Genomic DNA, 26,958 nt, shown 5'->3' with positions numbered 1-26,958 from the left:
TAGGGAGTTTTTCCTAGCCACCGTGCTTCTACACCTGCATTGCTTGCTGTTTGGGGTTTTAGGCTGGGTTTCTGTACAGCACTTTGAGATATCAGCTGATGTACGAAGGGCTATATAAATAAATTTGATTTGATTTTGATTTGAAGTATAAATATCAAGGGTCTCATTCTGGTGACATGATCATCGATGCTTGCTGCCTTTTAACAAATAATAATAATCTAGCTCTTTTGCCAATAATAATCTCATCATGTATGTAGGCCAGGGTTACCCAACTCCCCAACTTGTTGTATCCCCAGACAAACTCACCTGATTCAACTCATTGAGGGCTTGATGATTAGTTGACACGTTGAATCAGGTGTGCTTGTCCGGGGCTACAACAAAGATGTGTGCTGTTGGGGGTACTTAAGGACTTGACTTGGGAAACACTGATGTAGGCTATACCCGCAAGGTGTTGGCTAGAGCGTACATGCCAGCCAATACCAGGGTGTGAGCTATATAACTCAACATTTCTTGTGAAAAAACCATAGTAGAATTGAACATGCAATGGAAACCCACTTAACTTGTATTTGTTATTCTGTACATGGGAATTTAACCTCAAAAGGTATTTGTATGTGCACTACGTCATCACGCACAGCCTTTTATCTGTAACAAGTCAGCTTGATAAACTCATCTCTGGTGGGAAAATGCACATACTGTTTTCATGCAGATTTTAGAATATTCACATTAAAATCTGTTCCCAATTGATTGGAAACCTAGCTACAGACAGAAAAATGGATAAGGCTTTTATACATTTCAAAATGGCCTCCTATGGGTTCAAGGTCCAATAACAATGGGAATACAATTTTTTAAAATTGTGATTGCTGAATGAGTTTCCTTCCATCAGTCATGACTTGTGACACTATAACTGAAATGAGCTTGAGTGAGCCTAAATTAGCAAATATTTAGGGTATACATTATTTGTTTTACACCCTATAAAATATATTGAACGCCATTACATTGCTGGTGCTGGTATTCGACTGGGATTCGACTGGCATTACAACACTGACACACTCTGACTAAAATTGGTACTTCTAATCATATTGAGAAGAATAGGGGGCGCCCCAGACCAAGTTATTGTCAATGTCTGGGACCAATCAATGGGCCTAAAATGTTGCTTAAAAACAATTACATGTTTCTTTCTGATCAAAAGTAGATCCTCATTCAAGGTCATGAATTTCGCCTTTCTCATGTTATTTGATAATGACTCTTTGGATATGCATACACCCACAGAGTTTATTTGTCACAATACCGAAAAACGAAAACGGCTACTCTGACGCTCTTCGACTCCACTCGGACAAACTCGGGCTTAGAAAGTTGGCGTGCTCCCTCCCAGTCCGCCGGTTGCTCGCGGTTATGCGCGTCTAGCGTCGGATGATTACGCGAGGGCGGTGCCAAGTAGGAGATCAGCGACGACGAGAACCTCACCGGTAGTTGCATCCTTTGCTTTAACCATTTATAAGCACCTTGTTTAGCTACCGTTAGCCGTTTATACCAACCAGCTCACAAACAATTGCTGTTGTTTTTTTTTGTATGTCCCGAATTCCATTCATATCTGTCAAGAATTCGAAACGGAAAATAAACCACATTATGGAGACGGAGATACACGTGCCTGTGGGGTCGCCGGTAATTCGAAAATTCCCGATTTTCGTGGAGGAACATAACGTAATCGATGGGGCAATGAAGCTGGTAAAGCAGCTTCGGCCAGCGTGGGACATAAACCATGTCAAGACCAAGGTAAGTTCGACATCTCTCCACTGAATGATGCGCCAACGCCATGGCCCATCATCACTAGCTAGCTAACTAAAGTTAGCATAACTATCAGACCAGTCCAGGGGCCTTGATATATTCCTCGTCCCGTGCATACATGTAAAACATCTATTTCGTGCATCACACTGGCTTTTCTTGCATTTAGTTACTTCGTTTGTAGTTATTCAAGCTGAGTTCTAAGCTAGTGGTGTTAGCATTTAACTAGCTGTCAGTCACTACGCCGTTCTTGGAGACTTAAGTCGAATCAACAACGAATGTTCATGTCTGTATTCTGTGCTCCATGGATACGTTGACAAAAAGGTTATACGTCTCCCTTCGTGTGGTTTTCCGGCAGACTAGACGCTTTGTTGCGTATTGCTGCCTTTCACAGTTTGGAAAGTGCATTACACATGTGTTCACAAAAAGAAATTGCACCGCCGTCTAACTGTATATACTATACGACCAGTCATAAGTTGACACACCTACTCATTCAAGGGTTTTACTTTAGTTTGACATTTTTTTAAACATTGTAGACTAATAGAGAAGACATCAACTATGAAATAACACACATGGAATCATATAGTAACCAAAAAAAGTGTTAAAGAAATCAAAAAATATTTTATATTTGCCTTGACGACTGCTTTGCACAATCTTGGCGTTCTCTCAACCAGCTTCATGAGGTAGTCACCTGGATTGCATTTAAAGTAGCAGGTGTGCCTTGTTAAAAGTTCATTTGTGGTATTTATTTCCTTAATGTGTTTGAGCCAATCAGTTGTGTTGTGACAAGGTAGGTGAAGTATACAGAAGATAGCCCTATTCGGTAAAAGACCAAGTCCATATTATGGCAAGAACGGCACAAATAAGCAAAGAGAATCGACAGTCCATCATTACCTTAAGACACAAAGGTCAGTAAATCCGGAACATTGCACTAGAAGAAACGTTCAAAGTTCTTGAAATCTCAAAACCGTCAAGCGCTATGATTAAACTGGCTGTCATATGAGGACCGCCACCGGAAAGGAAAACTCAGTTACCTCTGCTGCAGAGGATAAATTCATTAGTTACCATCCTCAGAAATTGCAGCCCAAATAAATGCTTCAGAGTTCAAGTAACAGACACATCTCAACATCAACTGTTCAGAGGAGACTGCATGAATCAGGCCTTCATGGTCGAATTGGTGCAAATAAACCACTAAAAGGACACCAATAAGAAGAAGATACTTGCTTGTGCCAAGAAACGCAAGCAATAGACAGTAGACCAGTGTAAATCTGTCCTTTGGTCTGATGAGTCCAAATTTGAGATTTTTGGTTCCAACCGTGTCTTTGTGAGACACAGAGTAGGTGAACGAATGATCTCTGCATGTGTGGTTCCCACCGTGAAGCACGGAGGGGGTGTGGTGGTGCTTTGTTAGTAACACTGTCAGTGATTTATTTAGAATTCAAGGCACATTTAGCCAGCATGGCTACCACAACATTCCGCAGAGATATGCCATCCCATCTGGTTTGTGCTTAGTGGGACTATCATTTGTTTTTCAACAGGACAATGACCCAACACACCTCCAGGCTGTGTAAGGGCAATTTGAGACAAAAGGCAAGTGGAGTGCTGCATCAGATGACCTGACCTCCACAATCCACCGACCCAAACCATCTCAATTGGGTTGAGGATGAGTTGGACCGCGGAGGGAAGGAAAGCAGCCAACAAATGCTCTGCATACGTGGGAACTCAAGACTGTTGGAAAAGCATTCCAGGTGAAGCTGGTTGTGAGAAAGCCAAGAGTGTGCAAAGCTGTCATCAAGCAAAGGGTGGCAACTTTGAAGAATCTAAAATATAACATATATTTTGATTTGCTGAACACTTATTTTTTTATTTTATTTTTTGGGTTACTACATGATTCCATATGTGTTATTTCATAGTTTTGATGTCTTCACTGCCATTTTACAATGTAGAAAATATTAAATTAAAGAAACACTTGAATGGGTAGGTGTACTCTGTATATATACTACTATCCCTAACACTACTTGGCCCCAACAGATCTTACACCAGGCCTTCAGCCTGGGAAGCTAGAACCCCTTCTGTCAAAACCCCTTGTAGTTTTTCTGCATTAACTTCTTGGCGCACCCATCCCTTTAGCGGGATCATTTTCATCAACACCCGCTGAATTGCAGCGCGCCAAATTCAAATTAAATTATTTTCATGAAATCACAAGTGCAATATAGCAAAACACAGCTTAGCTTGTTGTTAATCCACCTGGCGTGTCAGATTTCAATACAGCTTTTCGGCGAAAGCATAACAAGCGTTCATGTAAGAACATCTCTCTCAGTAGACAAAATATTACAAACACTAGCAGCCAAGTAGATTTGTCACGAAAGTCAGAAAAGCAATAGATTAAATTGCTTACCTTTGATGATCTTCAGATGTTTGCACTTACGAGACTCCCAGTTACACAATAAATGTTCCATAATGATTACTTTTATATCCAAAATACCTCCATTTGTTTGGCGCGTTATGTTCAGAAATCCACAGGCTCGAGCGGTCACGACAACGCAGACAAATTCCAAATAGTATCCGTAATGTCCACAGAAACATGTCAAACGTTTTTTTCATAATCAATCCTCAGGTTGTTTTAAAAATATATAATTGATAATGTATCAACTGGTACTGTCGCTTTTTCAATAGGAGAGGGAGAGACAATGGCTGCCCCACTCTGTACCGCAAGCAAAACTCTGCGAACACCCGGCTATCCACTGATGCAATGTTATCTTTCTCGCTCATTTTTCACAATAAAAGCCTGAAACTGTCTAAAAACTGACACCTTGAGGAAGCCATGGGAAAAGGAATCTGGTTGATATCCCTTTAAATGGAGGCACGGCATCCAATGGAACAGAGAGCTTTCAGGAAAAACAGCACTTCCTGGTTTGATTTTCCTCAGGTTTTTGCCTGCAATATCAGTTCTGTTATACTCACAGACAATATTTTGACAGTTTTGGAAACTTTTAGTGTTTTCTATCCTAATCTGATAATTAAATGTATATTCTAGTTTCTGGGCCTGTGAAATAGGCAGTTTCAAATGGGTATGTTTTTTAGCCAAAAACAAAAATCCTGCCCCCTACACTCAAGAAGTTAAAATCTCTGATACCCAAAAACATCTCTGCTGCTGCTACTACCAATTCAATCTTCTTGGATTTCCTTTCCATCTGTGCTGTACAATTAATGATCTTAGCAATAAACGCCAAGAAACCAACCTAGTTAATACAAACTGTTCGGGTCACTGTACTGGCCTACTACTCACAGGGATCCTCTCAGGCTCCCTTACCCTTTGCCCACTATCCTCTACTTTGCATTAAAACTCAGGACAGACAGGATCTCCTCAGTCTTTCCGCTCGCCACCGGGTCTGCATTAGAGGTCGACCGATTAGTTAGGGCCGATTTCAAGTTTTCATAACAACCAGCATTTTTGGATGCCGTTTATGGCACGAGGAGACTGCGTGGCAGGCTGACCAGCTGTTACGCGAGTGCAGCAAGGAGCCAAGGTAAGTTGCTAGCTAGCATTAAACATATCTTCTAAAAAAACTATCTTCACATAATAACTAGTTAACTACACATGGTTGATATTACTAGTTTAACTAGCTTGTCCTGCATTACAGGCAGTTAACCCGCTGTTCCTCGGCCGTCATTGAAAATAAGAATTTGTTCTTAACCTGTTGCGTCGAGCCATCCCGGATCAGGGATCGTGAATACAGCCTCAAGCTCATTACCATAACGCAACGTTAACTATTCATGACAATCGCAAATGAAATGAAATTAATATGCTAGCTCTCAAGCTTAGCCTTTTGTTAACAACACTGTCATCTCAGATTTTCAAAATATGCTTCTCAACCATTGCAAAATAAGCATTTGTGTAACAGCTAGCGCAGCTAGCGTAGCATTTAGCGTTAGCATTAGCAGGCAACATTTTTACAAAAACCAGAAAATCATTCAAATAAAATCATTACCTTTGAAGAACTTCAGATGTTTTCAATGAGGAGACTCAGTTAGATAGCAAATGCTCTGTTTTTCCTGAAAGATGATTTGTTTAGGAGAAATTGCTCCGTTTTGGTGTGTCACGTTTGGCTACCAAAAAAAAACTAATTCAGTCTTCAAAACGTCGAACTTTTTTCCAAATTAACTCCATAATATCGACTGAAACATGGCAAACGTTGTTTAGGACCAATCCTCAAGGTGTTTTTCACATATCTCTTCGATGATATATCATTCGTGGAAGTGTGCTTTCCCCTCTGAATCCCAGGAGAAAATGCCTGTGGCTGAAGATTACGCACCAATTTACACAAAGGACACTGGGCGGACCCGTGGTAAATGTAGTCTCTTATGGCCAATCTTCCAATGATATGCCTACAAATACATCACAATGCTGCAGACACCTTGGAGAAACGATAGGAAGGGCAGGCTCATTCCCGGCGCATTCACAGCCATATAAGGAGACAATAGAAAACAGAGATTCGAAAATTCTGCCCATTTCCTGGTTAAAGTATCATCTTGGTTTCGCCTGTAGCATGAGTTCTGTGGCGCTCACAGATAATATCTTTGCAGTTTTGGAAACCTTCAAGTGTTTTCTTTCCAAAGCTGCCAATTATATGCATAGTCGAGTATCTTTTCGTGACAAAATATTGCGCTTAAAACGGGCACGTTTTTTTATCCATAAATTAAAAGAGCGCCCCCTATATCCAAGAAGTTAACTGACTTGCCTAGTTAAATAAGGTCGACCGATTAATCGGAATGGCCGATTTTAATTAGGGCCGATTTCAAGTTTTCATAATCGGAAATCAGTATTTTGGGGTGCCGATTTTGCTGATTATAAAATAAATAAATACACTTTTTATTTTATTTTTTTAACCTTTATTTAACCAGGCAAGTCAGTTAAGAACAAATTCTTATTTTCAATGACGGCCTAGTGGGTTAACTGCCTGTTCAGGGGCAGAATGACAGATTTGTACCTTGTCGGCTCGGGGTTTGAACTTGCAACCTTCCGGTTACTAGTCCAGCGCTCTCACCACTAGGCTACCCTGCCAAGTAGGGTAGCCTACTTACCTAAATATCTGGCTGAGCGGTGGTAGGCAGAAGCAGGCGCGTAAACATGAATTCAAACAGCACTTTCATGCGTTTTTGCCAGCAGCTCTTCGTTGTGCGTCAAGCATTGCGCTGTTTATGACTTCAAACCTATCATCTCCCGAGATGAGGCTGGTGTGACCGAAGTGAAATGGCTGGCTAGTTAGCGCGCGCTAGTAGCGTTTCAAACTTCACTCGCTCTGAGCCTTGGGGTGGTTGTTTCCCTTGCTCTGCATGGGTAACGCTTTGATGTGGTGGCTGTTGTCGTTGTGTTGCTGGTTCGAGCCCAGGGAGGAGCGAGGAGAGTGACGGAAGCTATACTGTTACACTGGCAATACTAAAGTGCCTATAAGAACATCCAATAGTCAAAGGTTAATGAAATACAAATGGTATAGAGGGAAATAGTCCTATAACTACAACCTAAAACTTCTTACCTGGGAATATTGAAAACTCATGTTAAAAGGAACCATATGTTCTGAGCAAGGAACTGAAACGTTAGCTTTCTTACATAGCATATATTGCACTTTTACTTCTCCAACACTTTGTTTTTGCATTATGGGGCGGCAGGGTATAGTGGTTAGTGTTGAACTAGTAACCGGAAGGTTGCAAGTTCAAACCCCCGAGCTAACAAGGTACAAATCTGTCGTTCTGCCCCTGAACAGGCAGTTAACCCACTGTTCCTAGGCCGTCATTGAAAATAAGAATTTGTTCTCAACTGACTTGCCTAGTTAAATAAAGGTAAAAAAGTTTTATTAAAAAAAATTTATTAACCAAATTGAACATGTTTCATTATTTACTTGAGGCTAAATTGATTTTACTGATATTAAGTTAAAATAAGTGTTCATTCAGTATTGTTGTAATTGTCATTATTACAAATAAATAAATATCGGCCAATTAATCGGTATCGGCTTTATTGGTCCTCCAATAATCGGTATCTGCGCTGAAAAATCATGATCGGTCGAACCTCTACTCTGAACCATTTACATAAATTTGGGGACATGTCGAAAAGCATTAAACATTTTTGCTATTTTACCTGAAATGCAGAAGGTCCTCTACTCTGACAATTAATCCACACATAAAATGGTCAACCGAATCGTTTCTAGTCATCTTTCCTCCTTCTAGGTTTTTTCTTCTTTGAACTTATATGGTGATTGGCATCTAAACTTTCATAGTATTACCATGACGACCGACAACACAGTTTGTCTTTCAATCACCCACGTGGGTATAACCAATGAGGAGATTCACGTGGGCATCTGCTTCCATAAACTAATGAGGAGATGGGAGCGTCATGACTTGCACCGCGATCTGCGTCACTGACTTCTATTTTAGCCCTTGGCAACGCAGACGCTCGTTGACGCAATAATTTAATAATATAGATTCCAAAATGTCTTTTGCACGATTGTGCACAGGACGCGAGCGGTGTAGTCAGGGTATAACACTCAACCTCCTTTCAGTGGCGCTCTACTCCGGAGATCAAAGCAGGACACCACTTTTGTCCAGAGACTCGAAACGAATAGCACCCTCTCCCTCTGAGCAGCAGACACACCTCTGGGTACTTTGACCGAATTGACAGACCCCAACTTGTTCTTCACCCAGCCTGATACCACAAACAAATCAGCCAAAAGGCATGGAGCCACTTTCTCTGTGAATCGTATTCCCACTGGGCCAGAGTCGTCTCAGGCATTTTCCTGATCATTTGGGTGGCTTGGAAGCCTTCACCTCACCTGACGACGTAGGTTCTTTCTCCTCATTTTTGTCAGGATCAATTTCAAGTTCACTCTGTCGACTGGCCAGGGTCTTCTGGTGGGTAAAATGCATTTTTCTCTCCTGTACTTGATCCAAAGGAGAAAGTACTCTGCTTATATTTCAGCCAGTTCGGGTTTGGACCTCGTGCCTTTTTGCCTCACTTCTACTTGCCATCCACCCATTACCTTGCCTGGTCCTCGGACATGACTTCCATCTCCGTTTGGGACTTCAGGAAACTTAGTATTGAGTCGCCCACTGATGCCATGCTTGCTCATCCAGACGTCGTTCCAGAACAACTCCATCTGAGTGAAGCATCATTCATACCTTTACCTTTCAAGATGTGGCATATTTTAAGAACATGTTTGAAGGACACAGTTAAGTTATAGCAAAGATGGCTACTGATGGGTTGTTATAAACATTGCTTTTAGAACTGAACAGATTCCAAATGAAACGAGACTCTCAGATGCAGAGTGCATGTTTCATGTCTGAATGCCATTTTTAATTCATTAAATCTTGATTAGCAGCATAGCAAAATGATCATTCAAATTTTTTTGATTTCTCCACAAAACTCAAATAGTTTGATTGGACAAGATGTCACATCTAAATGGACGAATGTGAAAGCTGTATTTTCAGGAGAGCACAAAGTGGTTGTATCAAACGGTTCTGGCCCCACTGAGGGAGCTCCTTCGATATCAGAGACATGCTCACAAACGATTTATCAGACATTGACACTTACACACGTTATTCACAAGGTGGCATAGCAGTTCAGACGTCTTTTGTCCTCGTCTTGTCGTGTCCTGTGTATATATATATATATATATATTTACAACTTTTTCACATACATTTTATTTTTATTTTCCATCAACTCATCTTCAAAACACTCTCCTGCAACCCGCCTCACCAATGTATATTTATAAAAAAGTATTATTTACCTCAGATCTGTAATCCTCCAAGAAGCTAGCCAGAAACTCCAAGAAGCTAGCCTGAAACTAGCCAGAAGCTAATCCAGAAGCTAGTTCAGAAGCTAGTTAGCTCCTTTACTGGCAAATCGTTAGTATTCAGCTAACCACGGTTTGTGGTCATCAGCTATCCTTTAGCTCGAAAATCTATCGCCAGTTCTGTACGGCGCAGCGCGGCTCGGAACGGAACATACCGGACCAATTTTTCTCTCCATGTCCCTGGATTTCGACTGCTCTCTGGACATTCATACCCGGATCTCACAGCTAGCTAGCTGCTATCCGTGTGACTATCGGCCTTCGTCGATTCCGGAGCAAACATCAATTATTCCGGAGCTAGCAAGCTCCGTCAATCACTCCTGAGTTCCATCAATCACACCTGGGCTGCAGTCACCTATCCGGACCCGTTTTACTGCCTTCGCGGAGCCCCACCGGGCCTTCACAACTGGACTGCCGACTTATCTACCCGAAGGAGTTATTCGGCTGGCTCCTCCGTCGCGACGTTACCTGAACGCCCATCTGCGGCCTGCTAACCGTTAGCTGTCTTACCGGCTGCTATCTGAATAGACAATCGGACAATTTTATTTTTTTATTATTTTTTTATTATTATGTTTTCTTCTTGGGCCTCTATAACTATATCTATTGTTTTTATTTTTGTTGTTGTTGTGTGATTTGGATTAATCCCCTCTACCACACGGAACCCCACTAATCTACTGACGGAACGCAAGAGGTAGCTAACAGACCTCCATCCTATGCTAGCTTGCTACCGATGCCCTGGCTAGCTGTCTAAATCACCAACCAACCTCTCCACTCACCGGACCCTTTTGATCACTCGACTAAGCATGCCTCTCCTTAATGTCAATATGTCTTGTCCATTTCTGTTCTGGTTAGTGTTTATTGGCTTATTTCACTGTAGAGCCTCTAGTCCTGCTCACTATACCTTATCCAACCTATTAGTTCCACCACCCACACATGCAATGACATCTCCTGGTTTCAACGATGTTTCTAGAGACAATATCTCTCTCTTCATCACTCAATACCTAGGTTTACCTCCACTGTATTCACATCCTACCATACATTTGTCTGTACATTATACCTTGATGCTATTTTATCGCCCCCAGAAACCTCCTTTTACTCTATGTTCCAGACGTTCTAGACGACCAATTCTCATAGCTTTTAGCCGTACCCTTATTCTACTCCTCCTATGTTCCTCTGGCGATGTAGAGGTGAATCCAGGCCCTGCAGTGCCTAGCTCCACTCCTATTCCCCAGGCGCTCTCTTTTGACGACTTCTGTAATCGTAATAGCCTTGGTTTCATGCATGTTAACATTAGAAGCCTCCTCCCTAAGTTTGTTCTATTCACTGCTTTAGCACACTCTGCCAACCCGGATGTTCTAGCTGTGTCTGAATCCTGGCTTAGGAAGACCACCAAAAACTCAGACATTTTAATTCCAAACTACAACATTTTCAGACAAGATAGAACTGCCAAAGGGGGCGGTGTTGCAATCTACTGCAAAGATAGCCTGCAGAGTTCTGTCCTACTATCCAGGTCTGTACCCAAACAATTTGAACTTCTACTTTTAAAAATCCACCTCTCTAAAAACAAGTCTCTCATCGTTGCCGCCTGCTATAGACCACCCTCTGCCCCCAGCTGTGCTCTGGACACCATATGTGAACTGATTGCCCCCCATCTATCTTCAGAGTTCGTGCTGCTAGGCGACCTAAACTGGAACATGCTTAACACCCCAGCCATCCTACAATCTAAACTTGATGCCCTCAATCTCACACAAATTATCAATGAACCTACCAGGTACCTCCCCAAAACCTTAAACACGGGCACCCTCATAGATATCATCCTAACCAACTTCCCCTCTAAATACACCTCTGCTGTCTTCAACCAAGATCTCAGCGATCACTGCCTCATTGCCTGCATCCGTAATGGGTCAGCGGTCAAACGACCGCCACTCATCACTGTAAAACGCTCCCTGAAACACTTCTGCGAGCAGGCCTTTCTAATCGACCTGGCCGGGGTATCCTGGAAGGATATTGATCTCATCCCGTCAGTAGAGGATGCCTGGATATTTTTTTTAAATGCCTTCCTAACCATCCTAAATAAACATGCCCCATTCAAGAAATTTAGAACCAGGAACAGATATAGCCCTTGGTTCTCCCCAGACCTGACTGCCCTTAACCAACACAAAAACATCCTATGGCGTTCTGCATTAGCATCGAACAGCCCCCGTGATATGCAGCTGTTCAGGGAAGCTAGAAATCATTATACACAGGCAGTTAGAAAAGCCAAGGCTAGCTTTTTCAAGCAGAAATTTGCTTCCTGCAACACTAACTCAAAAAAGTTCTGGGACACTGTAAAGTCCATGGAGAATAAGAACACCTCCTCCCAGCTGCCCACTGCACTGAAGATAGGAAACACTGTCACCACTGATAAATCCACCATAATTGAGAATTTCAATAAGCATTTTTCTACGGCTGGCCATGCTTTCCACCTGGCTACTCCTACCCCGGACAACAGCACTGCACCCCCAACAGCAACTCGCCCAAGCCTTCCCCATTTCTCCTTCTCCCAAATCCATTCAGCTGATGTTCTGAAAGAGCTGCAAAATCTGGACCCCTACAAATCAGCCGGGCTAGACAATCTGGACCCTTTCTTTCTAAAATTATCTGCCGAAATTGTTGCCACCCCTATTACTAGCCTGTTCAACCTCTCTTTCGTGTCGTCTGAGATTCCCAAAGATTGGAAAGCAGCTGCGGTCATCCCCCTCTTCAAAGGGGGGGACACTCTTGACCCAAACTGCTACAGACCTATATCTATCCTACCGTGCCTTTCTAAGGTCTTCGAAAGCCAAGTCAACAAACAGATTACCGACCATTTCGAATCTCACCATACCTTCTCTGCTATGCAATCTGGTTTCAGAGCTGGTCATGGGTGCACCTCAGCCACGCTCAAGGTCCTAAACGATATCTTAACCGCCATCGATAAGAAACATTACTGTGCAGCTGTATTCATTGATCTGGCCAAGGCTTTCGACTCTGTCAATCACCATATCCTCATCGGCAGACTCGACAGCCTTGGTTTCTCAAATGATTGCCTCGCCTGGTTCACCAACTACTTCTCTGATAGAGTTCAGTGTGTCAAATCGGAGGGTCTGCTGTCCGGACCTCTGGCAGTCTCTATGGGGGTGCCACAGGGTTCAATTCTTGGACCGACTCTCTTCTCTGTATACATCAATGAGGTCGCTCTTGCTGCTGGTGAGTCCCTGATCCACCTCTACGCAGACGACACCATTCTGTATACTTCCGGCCCTTCTTTGGACACTGTGTTAACAACCCTCCAGGCAAGCTTCAATGCCATACAACTCTCCTTCCGTGGCCTCCAATTGCTCTTAAATACAAGTAAAACTAAATGCATGCTCTTCAACCGATCGCTACCTGCACCTACCCGCCTGTCCAACATCACTACTCTGGACGGCTCTGACTTAGAATACGTGGACAACTACAAATACTTAGGTGTCTGGTTAGATTGTAAACTCTCCTTCCAGACCCATATCAAACATCTCCAATCCAAAGTTAAATCTAGAATTGGCTTCCTATTTCGCAACAAAGCATCCTTCACTCATGCTGCCAAACATACCCTTGTAAAACTGACCATCCTACCAATCCTCGACTTTGGCGATGTCATTTACAAAATAGCCTCCAATACCCTACTCAACAAATTGGATGCAGTCTATCACAGTGCAATCCGTTTTATCACCAAAGCCCCATATACTACCCACCATTGCGACCTGTACGCTCTCGTTGGCTGGCCCTCGCTTCATACTCGTCGCCAAACCCACTGGCTCCATGTCATCTACAAGACCCTGCTAGGTAAAGTCCCCCCTTATCTCAGCTCGCTGGTCACCATAGCATCTCCCACCTGTAGCACACGCTCCAGCAGGTATATCTCTCTAGTCACCCCCAAAACCAATTCTTTCTTTGGCCGCCTCTCCTTCCAGTTCTCTGCTGCCAATGACTGGAACGAACTACAAAAATCTCTGAAACTGGAAACACTTATCTCCCTCACTAGCTTTAAGCACCAACTGTCAGAGCAGCTCACAGATTACTGCACCTGTACATAGCCCACCTATAATTTAGCCCAAACAACTACCTCTTTCCCAACTGTATTTAATTTTAATTAATTTATTTATTTTGCTCCTTTGCACCCCATTATTTTTTATTTCTACTTTGCACATTCTTCCATTGCAAAACTACCATTCCAGTATTTTACTTGCTATATTGTATTTACTTTGCCATCATGGCCTTTTTTGCCTTTACCTCCCTTCTCACCTCATTTGCTCACATTGTATATAGACTTGTTTATACTGCATTATTGACTGTATGTTTGTTTTTACTCCATGTGTAACTCTGTGTCGTTTTATCTGTCGAACTGCTTTGCTTTATCTTGGCCAGGTCGCAATTGTAAATGAGAACTTGTTCTCAACTTGCCTACCTGGTTAAATAAAGGTCAAATAAATACAAATAAATAAAAATATCAAGGAAGATATCTGTGCAAAAAATATTTCAATTTAATTCAGTTGATCAAAATGTCATGATTATAAAGGGAACACCAGAGTGAACAGTCAAAAGCTCCTAGCTAGCTATCTCATTTGCATTCCCCACTGCCTCAATAGCTTCACGTAAGTACAGACACTTTGTAAGCTGTCCTCTCAGATAAGATGGACAGTGTAGTGGCAAAACAGTGTGCGTTTCCAGATGATTTCAGTACCCTGTGAGTCACCATTGTCAGAACCACATCATATCCCCATCCTTAATTGCCTCACATCTGATCCCCGACAAACACCTAACTTTGGCTTCACGCACACACCCACATAAGACACAACTCAACCCCAGCTACACTCACATACCCACATAAGACACAACTCAACCCCAGCTACACTCACACACCCACATAAGACACAACTCAACCCCAGCTACACTCACACACCCACATAAGACACAACTCAACCCCAGCTATACTCACACACCCACATAAGACACAACTCAACCCCAGCTATACTCACACACCCACATAAGACACAACTCAACCCCAGCTATACTCACACACCCACATAAGACACAACTCAACCCCAGCTATACTCACACACCCACATAAGACACAACTCAACCCCAGCTATACTCACACACCCACATAAGACACAACTCAACCCCAGCTATACTCACACACCCACATAAGACACAACTCAACCCCAGCTATACTCACACACCCACATAAGACACAACTCAACCCCAGCTATACTCACACACCCACATAAGACACAACTCAACCCCAGCTATACTCACACACCCACATAAGACACAACTCAACCCCAGCTATACTCACACACCCACATAAGACACAACTCAACCCCAGCTATACTCACACACCCACATAAGACACAACTCAACCCCAGCTATACTCACACACCCACATAAGACACAACTCAACCCCAGCTATACTCACACACCCACATAAGACACAACTCAACCCCAGCTATACTCACACACCCACATAAGACACAACTCAACCCCAGCTATACTCACACACCCACATAAGACACAACTCAACCCCAGCTATACTCACACACCCACATAAGACACAACTCAACCCCAGCTATACTCACACACCCACATAAGACACAACTCAACCCCAGCTATACTCACACACCCACATAAGACACAACTCAACCCCAGCTATACTCACACACCCACATAAGACACAACTCAACCCCAGCTATACTCACACACCCACATAAGACACAACTCAACCCCAGCTATACTCACACACCCACATAAGACACAACTCAACCCCAGCTATACTCACACACCCACATAAGACACAACTCAACCCCAGCTATACTCACACACCCACATAAGACACAACTCAACCCCAGCTATACTCACACACCCACATAAGACACAACTCACCCCCAGCTACACTCACACACCCACATAAGACACAACTCAACCCCAGCTACACTCACACACCCACATAAGACACAACTCAACCCCAGCTACACTCACACACCCACATAAGACACAACTCAACCCCAGCTATACTCACACACCCACATAAGACACAACTCACTCATCTCCATACCAACTGGAGTTATGATGTCCATTGATAGACACTCTTACTGACAGTTGTGGCTGCTTTGTGGGATGTATTGTTGTCTCTACCTTCTTGCCCTTTGTGCTGTTGTCAGCCCAATAATGTTCATACCATGTTGTGCTGCTGCAATGTGTTGCTACCATGTTGTGTTGTTGCCTTGCTATGTTGTTGTCTTAGGTCTCTCTTTATGTAGTGATGTGTGTTTTGTACTATATTTTTAATCCCCGTCCCCGCAGGAGGCTTTTTGCCTTTTGGTAGGCGTCATTGTAAATAAGAATTGATTCTTAACTGACTTTCCTAGTTAAATAAATATACCTAGGCCTATTTCTGACCCTGTGTGATGTCTTCCACGTTTAGGGTTCCTGTCGGGGAAAGGGGAAATGCATTATTCACTGGCACTAAGCAGTAGGTAGGCCTGCTATCGGGTGAATCTTGTATCTTGTCAGCTGTTTTATGGCAATGTGTTTGACGTATGATGATGACACTAATGGTACATGACACACTGGTTTCTTTCGGGCCGTGAAGAGCAGGGATGATAAACCCAAAATTACAGACACTGTTTACTCAGGTCATTTTCATTGATTTTTGCTGCACAACATTCCTGTAGAATGTTCGAAAACCATTATTCGGTCAACAGTAATGGCGTATGCATTATGTTGATTCCTGCTATGAAAGTATCTCTGTCCCTGTTTGTCTGTCGGCTGCTGACTCTCATTCCCCCTCCTCACTCTGTGCATGGAGGAGGGAGAGATGCATTCTGAGAAGCAGGACTGTTGCTAAAAATGCTATTGCGGGGGAAAATGCAGTGTTATTGTTTACTCCAATTGGTGGTAGGGTTTGTGGGGAATAATAAAGGTTTATTCTAAAAAAATACAAAAATAAGTGTGTATATACGCGGCTATATATAGATAGATATAGATAGATATGGGGGATTGGAGATGATGCAGACAATTACATTGATGGAAGCAACAATCTTTCTGCAATATTAAGCTGATCCACACCTTTAAAAAATGCTGTTGCGGGGAAAAATGCTTTCAAAGCAACTACAGTTGTTCTGGAAAGTTTTTGTAAGACATTTGCCTACATTTACTGATTACTCAATTAGACTACATGGCTAGCAACAATGTCATATTTAGAGTTAGCAATCTAGCTCAGGGTTTCGAGTTCCCACTTCCTCAGGTGGTGAGTAATGTAGCCTACAGGTCAATAAATTCTCCGAAGAGCTAAAAAATAAATCTGATCATTCTGGATCCTATTTTGAGAGGTTGCACATCAAAATATCAATCATGCATTTCCTGGATATGTTAGCTAACTTTTTTAATCATCGGCTACCATCTCACTTGTCAGACTTGGCACTGGCAAAAAAAAAAAATTGTAGCGCCCTGCTGCTAATGTAAAGTAACTATCCATTTAAGAAATGTTTCATCGTTGTGTTATCGAGCAAAATAGTTACCTTTATCGCGATATGACTTTTTGTCCATATCACCCAACTCTAGCCAATTTACTGGGATGTGGATTTGTGGCCATATCGCCCAGCTCTAGGGCCTTGCTAGTGAGACTAACTTCCCACTCTTGCCTAGTGCTGACAAACTTAGGCATGTCTAACTCCAGTCATCCTGTGTTTGGTACATTGAGGCCAGAATGTGTCTGTCTCTCAGCTGTGTGTGTGTGTGTGCCCCCCCCCCCCCACCGGCTGCCCTGTGACTGAGAACGTGATACTGTTGACCTCCCAACACAGCTTTTCTCAATGGGAGCCAGCCAAACAGGCTTTGTCCCCCTGCCTTTGTCCCTGTAACGCACGCAGCCTAATACAGCCCCCACCAGGCATGGGTACGTGCGAGAGAGATGGAGCACAAACTGAGCGAGAGCGGGAGGACAGACTGAGTGGTAGACTTATATGGATGGAGAGCTGGGAGAACGTGTGAGAAACTAGTTGGAGAGAAGTGAAGGTTGGGGGGGGGGGTTACTGGATCTGAACTGACTGAGCCACCTGGACAGGATTTGGAGGGGGTCGGGGGGCTTTCTGTTACTGTAAATATCTAGTGTCCAGTCCCAAACATCCTGCCCTCTGTCCCTACAAACACCAGAACCTACCAACACCCCAGTCACATCCCATTCCCATCACCTTTGACCTGCTTATTATCACACATTAATGCCATGTGGCCAATTCTGATGTGTGTGTGCAAGAGATACTTCGTATATTTTGCGTGTTTGAATGTCTATGGCCTCATGAATGGCTAGAAACGGAGAGAAGGGTTCAGTCTCAACAGAGAAGATCAATGCTCTGGAGAAGGTTTTTTAATTTGTAGCCACAATAAAGTGATAGCCTACTAAGATATGCAGACGTTCTTTTCTCATTCAAAGAACACGTCACCTAAAACAGAATCTTGGTTAATAATTATCCCAGTTGTGTTGGAGCTTATTGCCTGTGATACGTGGAGAAACTCCCACACACTGAGACACGATGATCACAGGTCATAGTGGTGCGTTGTGTTCTGGGTCTGTGTAGACTGCCACGGGATAAAGCAGTCCAAAGCGGTATACGTGTGTGTGGTCATAACATGGTGCCGGTGTGCCCAGCTCTCTGGTCAACCATGCTAGGAATGCCAGCTATGTAGGGGTGGGCGGCCAGAGAGCGGGCCGATGTGGATGGGGCTAGTCGCTCTGCAATCTTTAGCTTTGGGGATGGATATCTGCCCACTGTAAAATCACTAGTCCAGATTGTCCACATTCCAGAGAGCATGAATATGGTAAGTTATTAGCCATTGGGTGGATCTCAATGGTCAGAAAGGAGATGGGGAAAGAAAGCCACATGTAACTAAAGACTACAAATGCAGACCATGACTTCCTGTGTGTTACTTTCTCCCCCAACAGTAGTCATTGAATGAAGTGGCTGGCAATGCAAACAGCTTCCTTGTCTGGGTGCCGTTAAACAAGTAGCCTAGCTGGAAAGCCCTTGCCCTTTGGCCCAGTTGTCCAGCTTCTGATATGACTCCTGGCAAGGACGGGCTTGTGCCTCAACTGACCTAGTGACAGTTAACTAGAGTAGACTCGACTAAACTATACCTTCACTGGTGTGGAAGGGGGATACCTAGTCAGTGTCTTCCCCATTTAACCCAACCCTCTGAATCAGAGAGGTGTGGGGGGGGGGGGGGGGGGGCTGCCTTAATGGACATCCACGTCATCAGCGCCCGGGGAACAGTGGGTTAACTGCCTTGCTCAGGGACAGAACGACAGACTTTAACCTTGTCAGCTCGGGGATTCGATCCAGCAACCTTTTGGTTATGGCCCAACACCCCTACCCGCCAGGCTACCTGATGCATTTTTGCTGTATTAATCTCCCTCCCTTTCTCAGCTCTTCACTGATGGGACCACTAATAAGCTGGTGGGTTGTTATGTGGATGCCAGTCCAGAGGACGTGGTTCTGGTGCGTGTGTATGGGAACAAGACGGAGCTGATCGTCGACCGAGACAACGAGCTCAAGAGCTTCCAGGTGCACCATACACGTTCTCAAGAGCTTCCTGGTTCGCACACACACCGTTTACAGTTCACACATTTGACACTTCAGAGCGTTTCACTATCAAACTCAGGAACTAAGTGCATCTATACTGGTAGCCAAGTTCAACTCCCTGTGCGTGGACCCATATGCAGGCTACTTCCTGGTGTGTCTTATGAGGTCATCAGTGTCTAATCCTTTGCATGTCTTTCCAGGTGCTACATGCTAATGGCTGTGCGCCGCGCCTCTACTGCACCTTCCAGAATGGCCTCTGCTACGAGTTCATGCAGGGGGACGCCCTCGGAACACAGGACGTCAGGGACCCGATCTTACTCAGGTGAGGACATTTTACTAGAAAACCATCTTCAAGCTGATCCTGGTATCTGTCTAGTCTGCAGGGAAAGCCTGGTTTGATGTGTAAATATACAAGCTCCTAGCGTAGCTGACTGCTAATGAGTCCAGGGGGACTGCGACTCTAGGCAGTCCTAAGCCCTGTTGGCTGCACCATGGAACTACAATAAGAACTGTGTAGAGTAAACACCATTTAAAAGGTCAAAAAACAGTCAAGTAAACTACTTTTTCATTGATCAGAACAGGATGCAGGACACAAACCTATTTTTGGGGGATAGGAGTCATTCTGTAATGATTGTCTATTTCATCATACTTGCAGAATGATGTATTGTGTGTTTGTGTGTCCTCAGGCTAATATCCAGGGAGATGGCTCGTATCCATGCGATCCACGCACATAACGGCTGCATCCCCAAACCCAACCTGTGGATCAAGATGAGGAAATATTTCTCTCTGGTCGCCACCGAGTTCACAGAGCAAGCCTCCAACGCCAGGTAAGAGGAACCTGAACACAATATTCTGTACCAGTTAATCTGAACACACACACACAAACACACACTTTGGCCCCCTCTTACTCAAGGTATTTTCTTAAAACAGTTTACTGTTCATATATGTGCTGGCCAGCTGTCTCCCAGTCCTGTCCTCAATGCCTGGGTCTGCTATTAAGTCCTCTATACAGACTCTTCTATAAGTGCGATCATAACAACAGGGTAGAGGTGGATTATGGAGGCGGAGGTATGCACTGGGATAAGATGTTTGCATACCACTTATCGGCCTGCCTAGAATGCCTGGGTAATGTAGCGAGCTAATGCGTCATTCAGCCAGCCTGCCTGCACTGTACAAACACACACACACGTAGACTCAACAAGTGTGCCCCAGCCAGCACTGTCAGAGGAGGCTTCTGTCTTCTTGTGGGTGGGTACTGGCTGCTGCTCTACCCAGCCAACAGCAGAGATCTGGGCAGGCAGGGAGAAGAGAGCTGGGTGAGGCTCTGGGGACTTGGCCACTCAGTTGTTGAGAGGTGGCCTAGGTAGATGGTCCTCGGTGGTGATAGGCCATGGGGAGGTAGGTCCAGCCAGTAGTTGCTGTACTACTAGTGGAAGAAGGTTAGAGGTGGGAGGCCCTGGACAGAGGGGTGAGTTAACACACTGGGAGTCGGTCAATCTTCTGGATGAACGCTTCAAGCCCATTACCACACAGGACAGTGTCCGTTTCCCCTCAGCACTGCTCCACTGGGCACTCTGACTCTACACAGTACACACACACGCACTCCGTGTCTGATTTTTAAACATTATCCTTTTAAGATAAAGACTAGCAATAAACCAACTTACTCCCCACTTCCTCCTCCTGTCTCCCCACTTCCTCCTCCTGTCTCCCCACTTCCTCCTCCTGTCTCTCCCTTCCTGCCGCCTCTCCCTTCCTGCCGCCCCCCCCCCCCCCATCTCTCCAGGATCCAGCAGGAGGTGCCCAGCCAGGCAGTGTTGGAGCAGGAGATGGTGTGGATGAAGGAGCACTTGTCTCAGCTGGGCTCTCCTGTGGTGCTCTGTCACAACGACCTGCTCTGCAAGAATATCATCCACAACAGCAAAGAGGGTGAGATATGTCATCAGTTTAGAATATCATCCACAACAGCAAAGAGGGTGAGATATGTCATCAGTTTAGAATATCATCCTCAACAGCAAAGAGGGTGAGATATGTCATCAGTTTAGAATATCATCCACAACAGCAAAGAGGGTGAGATGTCATCAGTTTAGAATATCATCCTCAACAGCAAAGAGGGTGAGATGTCATCAGTTTAGAATATCATCCTCAACAGCAAAGAAGGTGAGATATGTCATCAGTTTAGAATATCATCCTCAACAGCAAAGAGGGTGAGATGTCATCAGTTTAGAATATCATCCTCATCATCCTCAACAACAAAGAGGGTGAGATGTCATCAGTTTAGAACATCATCCTCAACAGCAAAGAGGGTGAGATGTCATCAGTTTAGAATATCATCCTCATCATCCTCAACAACAAAGAGGGTGAGATGTCATCAGTTTAGAATATCATCCTCAACAGCAAAGAGGGTGAGATGTCATCAGTTTAGAATATCATCCTCATCATCCTCAACAGCAAAGAGGGTGAGATGTCATCAGTTTAGAACATCACCCCAGGTGATCAGCCACAAATCGCATCATCCACTTAATTATAACATCCAAATGTTACTGTTTCCAACCTCTCCATTTTCTCCAGGCCATGTCCGGTTCATAGACTATGAATACTCTAGTTACAACTATCAGGCCTTTGACATCGGGAACCACTTCAACGAGTTTGCTGGTAAGAGGAGATACATAGGCTGTATCTTAGTCATGACGTGTGTGTGTGTGTGTGAACCTGTGTGTTTACAGGTATGAGTGAGCTGGACTATGGGCTGTATCCTAGTCATGACGTGTGTGTGTGTTTACAGGTATGAGTGAGCTGGACTATGGGCTGTATCCTAGTCATGACGTGTGTGTGTTTACAGGTATGAGTGAGCTGGACTATGGGCTGTATCCTAGTCATGACGTGTGTGTGTGTTTACAGGTATGAGTGAGCTGGACTATGGGCTGTATCCTAGTCATGACGTGTGTGTGTTTACAGGTATGAGTGAGCTGGACTATGGGCTGTATCCTAGTCATGACGTGTGTGTGTTTACAGGTATGAGTGAGCTGGACTATGGGCTGTATCCTAGTCATGACGTGTGTGTGTGTATATATATATGTATGTGAACCTGTGTGTTTACAGGTATGAGTGAGCTGGACTATGGGCTGTATCCTAGTCATGATGTGTGTGTGTGTGTGTGTGTTCAGGTATGAGTGAGCTGGACTATGGGCTGTATCCTAGTCATGAGATGTACTGTACACCATATATTAATGTGTGTGTGTGTTTACAGGTATGAGTGAGCTGGACTATGGGCTGTATCCTAGCCGTGAGATGCAGCTGGAGTGGCTGCGTGTGTATCTGCAGGCGTACAAACTGTCCACTAAGAAAGGAGAGGAGGTCAGCGACAGAGAGCTGGAGAGACTCTACATACAGGTCAACAAGTTTGCTCTGGTGAGGAACACACACTCTCTCTCTCCATCAGATGACTTGGTAGATGCTGGGCTGAAACTTTGATTAGTTTGACCCTGTCTAACTTTTGACCTCTCTGTAGGCATCACACTTCTTCTGGGGCTTCTGGGCACTCATCCAGGCCAAGTACTCCTCCATCGATTTTGACTTCCTGGGGTAAGTGTGTGTTTGTGTGTAATGGTCTCCTGTGATGTTAAAAGCTGTTGGTCTGCCTGTCTGTCTGCCTGTGGTGCATGTGAGTGAAAGGGATAATTTAATGTGGATGACAGACTGAAAGACAAACCCTGCAGCACGGTCAAGCTCTGTGGTACAACACAGTTTCTACAAACACACACGCAGAGAAAGCTGACCAGTAGAGAAAGAGGGGAGAGGGCCTGTGAAAAGAAAAATGGCGTAGAGAGTGAGAGCGGTCACGTCTTGGGCCTGCAGAGGTGAAACTGAACCTGGTGGTTTGAGTGTCTGCAACCCAATCAGTCCTGCAGTGACGACAGAACTGCCCCCCCCCCCCCCCCCCCCCCCCCGGTCACCTGTATGAATGACATATTGCTCTTGACAGTTTAACAACCAGTCAATTGGAGCTGTCTGGGCTATTGTTATGGCTGCTATTGGATACTTGGTGCTCTCATTAAGTGAAAATGGAACTCTTCCGCTCTCCTTCAACACTTCCTTTCCCTATCTCTTCCCCCCTCCCCATCTCTCCTGCAGGTATGCTGTGCTGCGCTTCAACCAATACTTCAAGACCAAACCTGCAGTGATGGCTCTACAGATCCCAGAATGAGAGGAGGAGAAGAGAGGGACCCCATCACTGGCACTGACCAGTGGAGCAGACACACTTTGAGCAGGAGAGGGCTGTGCTGGGGGATGAGGGACAAAAGTTTGGGTTGAGCATTATTAATGGGGTCGAGGGGTGGGGTAAATAACATTTAGAGGGCCGAGTGTGGATGGACCACAACATTTTTTCCAAACTCTGTCCCTGGCAACAAGCGCAAATACTATTTAATTCCTCTTCAATTCTGTCTCACCAGTCAAGCTCATCAAGATTCCCCAAAACAGCCAGGGGTGATCTGTGTGTAAATGTGTCTTTATTTATTTATTCTGTGAAGAATTGATTGACCTACTGATGTAAGATTAATTCCCCAGGCAGACGCGTAGCTGAAACACTAGCTGAGTCCGGGAGCATTTGGTGCCAACATGGGGAATAGTGTGCAGACAGTTCTGTATTTATGGGCTCTGAGTTTTCCCTGTGGTTGTGTTCAAGGCGTGTTGTGTAGGAGAGAGGGCAGCCAGCTTGTCCTTAATGTAGGCACTGATCTGAGAGGATTTCTTAAGCAATATGGTCATGGTTTCACCATGAAAATAGTGTATTCATTCAACTCAGATCTACACGAAGTGGCTAGGGGTTGACGTAGAACTGAAGTTGTAGTTGCTTTGCAGTGAAGGTGGCATTGCCGTGTAGGTTAGAGGGGCTAGCCATGGCAAGACAGTGATATGGTCCTTTAATAATGTCTGTGACAGCAGAGCTGCCTCTGTGGCCAGGAGCAGCTTTGCGTCACTGGTGCTAGACTTTAAACCAGGGCCCTGTTCTCCCTCTGCCTCTTTTCCACCACTTTAGCTTTTATAGTTATGGTGACTCGCTCTGTTAAACTTTGCACTCAGACTACTCTGAGAATCACAACCTCAATCACCCCTGCCTTCCCCAGTATCTGACCCCTCTTCCTCCCCCTTTCTCTCACCTCCCTCTGCCCTTTTACACTTCCTCCTCTCTCGACTCTCTTGATTGGCTGAGGTGGTGGAGGGACTTTTGCCTGAAGTGCACATTCACTGTAACATCCCAACCTCCATCCATTCAGTCATAACTTCCCTAAAAAGGAGCCAGAATCTTATACAATAGGTTATTGCGTAAACTGTCAGAGCCACTGCTTCAAAGGGTGTGGAATCACTAACCCCAATGTTGTTCTGAAGCTTATCAGGATGTGAGTGAGGTGGCCAAGGACAAGACAGCAGGGTAAAGTCCACACTGAGCCAGCAACCACTTCCTTCTCTGACTGACATCATGATCTTTGGAGGAACTCTGTAACACCTTTCTTTATCCCGGTCCCCCCTCCCTTCCTCTCCAGCCCTCTCAGATCAGAAGATCAACATGTAAGGGAAAGTAGAGGAGAGCCGTATTAGGATATCATAAGCCTGTCCTGTGATCCCTGGCTGTCTCCTGTTACTGACAGGGTTAATAATTCACCAATATAGGAGGCTGCCAACTCTATGAAGGTGTTGAAGAGAAGGACTGTTGTGATGAGTCACTAGCCATGCTTGCCAGGCCTCTTAGTTCCCCTAGCACACTCCAAAATGTGTTTTCTGGCTACACGGTGAGACTGATGAGCAGCCTCTTGGCTCTCAGGAGAGCTTGCCTTTTTGTCCCTTGTCACTAGCTGTACAGGCAGGGAGGGTAGATGCCATTTTCACCAGCTCTTGTCCTGGAGAGCTACAGTCTAGACACATGATTCAACGAATCATCATTATCCTGGTTCATTTAATCATGTGTGTTAGTGCTGGGCTGGAACAAACCTGCACACCCTGTAACTGTCCAGGACCAGGGTTTTTGACTACTGGAATAGTGTTAAGCAGAGCATCTGCAACATAGCAGTAGATTGATGCAACAAATGGAAATGACTCATACTTGATGTAGGATTGTGTCTATTCTATACAGTACATTTCTATCTGCAACATTCCAAACCATTTATGTCATTGAGTCAGTGGAATGGGTTGAGAGAATCTTGTAGTGTTTCCTAAATGGATGGTCAAGGCCCTCTTGTATACATTTTTAAAGGCCGTTATGGACAGAGACGACACTTTGAAAGGCTTCAGGTGAGTCACAGCTCACCACCAACTGTTCTATGTCGGCCCAGGGTTGAACTAACAGGTGACCAAGTGCAATGAATTCCTGTTTATCGTAGATGTACATATGTGAATGTGTTTCCTTTGAGTTGACCGTAACATTTCAGTGAGACTAACTGTATTCCTGTTAGGGTGCATCTCAACCATCTTAAGAGTCAATTCCTTTCCTTCATCTACACTAATAGGAAACAATTAGATGGATGACAAATGAATCCACCATATTGCTTTCATCCTGTTTTCAGACGTGTGGTGCTGAAGGAGAGAAGAGGGAGACTGACCATAAGAGTATGAGGGAGACACTAGAGGGAGACTGACCATAAGAGTATGAGGGAGTCACTAGAGGGAGACTGACCATAAGAGTATGAGGGAGACAAGGTGGTCGAACGTCAAGATGTTCTATGCACTCCTGGTGGTCTGTGGTTACATTCAACTAAACTAGTCAGACACTAGATTGCCAAGCTACAACAAACAGAAGTGGCAACATAGGTTAATGGTTGAGATTTGTGATTAGAAAGCAACAGCCTACTTCATGCTAGCATGGCCAGATAGATGACTGTAAATGTCTGCTTCCTGAATGCACAACCAGAAATGACCCCACTTATTGAAGTGGTAGACCAACTACGGCAGGCTAGGGCTGCTTTCCTCTTCTTAAATATGCCCTTAACTCCCTTCACAAAATGTAAACCATTATGCTTATTGCTACTACTAGTCGTTTTAGAAACTCCCTCCAGCCTAACACCTATCCAATCCTCTCAGATCTTTGAGGGCAAGTCAGCAGGAGCGGGTTCAAGAATCGCAGTGGCCGTAGGTCTACTAGTAAAATCTATAAAGTAGAGTTTATACACTACTACAGCACATGCCTTCACTGGACAAACGTTGAAAGAATGTGTCCTAGAAGACTTTACATTTGAAGTAAAGGAAGTAAGTTCCCCATTTAGAAAAATAGCCAATAATACACATGTATGAAGTTAAATGTGCACTATTCTTTCAACTGTGGATATGTGCTGACTGGAAGGGTTCCATCCTGACGGTGGTAATTGTAGACTAGAGATGTGTTGAAGGGTGTATTCATGTTTTCTATATACACATACCAAAATGGTTAGCTTCATAAGGCTTGCAGTTCATTTGCAAATAACTTAAACACTACAGAACTAGATTCTACTTTCTCCATATTTTCTTTTTGACTGTTGAATTTTAGGTGAGTGTAGGGAGTCAGCGGTTGTAAATACTGTGAATCTGACTGTACAGTGATCCTCCACACTTGAGTGCTGGGGAGAGTAACATTGGTCAGTAAATATTTCCATTAAACGTTGAACTATTTGTTGTGTATGTGAGTGACAGAACACCAACCTTGAAGGGGTAATACGTTTTGGCTTCAC

General features: G+C 44.3%; 1 protein-coding gene across 2 annotated transcripts; it reads left to right on the top strand.

Annotated features, from left to right (window-relative positions):
• Positions 1-1,356: 1,356 nt before the first annotated feature.
• On the top strand, positions 1,357-26,899 carry LOC109896245 (ethanolamine kinase 1). 2 transcript variants are annotated; one of them, XM_031817890.1, is made up of 10 exons: positions 1,357-1,466; positions 1,600-1,773; positions 19,106-19,243; positions 19,462-19,583; positions 19,948-20,088; positions 21,045-21,187; positions 21,830-21,913; positions 22,509-22,669; positions 22,770-22,843; positions 23,393-26,899. In XM_031817890.1, exons 2-10 carry the CDS (start codon positions 1,627-1,629, stop codon positions 23,463-23,465), a joined length of 1,083 nt encoding a protein of 360 aa, XP_031673750.1. In that variant the 5' UTR covers positions 1,357-1,466; positions 1,600-1,626; the 3' UTR covers positions 23,466-26,899. The 2 variants fall into 2 exon arrangements, with proteins under 2 accessions (XP_031673750.1, XP_031673714.1); XM_031817854.1 differs by having other exon boundaries at positions 1,410-1,773.
• The last annotated feature ends 59 nt before the right edge of the window (positions 26,900-26,958 follow it).

This window comes from Oncorhynchus kisutch, linkage group LG1 (assembly GCF_002021735.2).
Source record: "Oncorhynchus kisutch isolate 150728-3 linkage group LG1, Okis_V2, whole genome shotgun sequence".
NCBI classification, from domain to species: domain Eukaryota; kingdom Metazoa; phylum Chordata; class Actinopteri; order Salmoniformes; family Salmonidae; genus Oncorhynchus; species Oncorhynchus kisutch.
Note: the sequence above shows the minus strand (reverse complement) of the source record. Positions and strands in the feature narration are given on the sequence as shown.

What these genes read in the sequence shown, in the direction of transcription:
- LOC109896245 (XM_031817854.1), top strand. Translation starts at nt 1,570, where the DNA reads ATGTCCCGAATTCCATTCATATCTGTCAAGAATTCGAAACGGAAAATA. An exon ending in TAAACCATGTCAAGACCAAG is followed by an intron (nt 1,774 to 19,105) that starts GTAAGTTCGACA and finishes TCCCTTTCTCAG; the next exon opens with CTCTTCACTGATGGGACCAC. An exon ending in CATCCACAACAGCAAAGAGG is followed by an intron (nt 21,188 to 21,829) that starts GTGAGATATGTC and finishes CATTTTCTCCAG; the next exon opens with GCCATGTCCGGTTCATAGAC.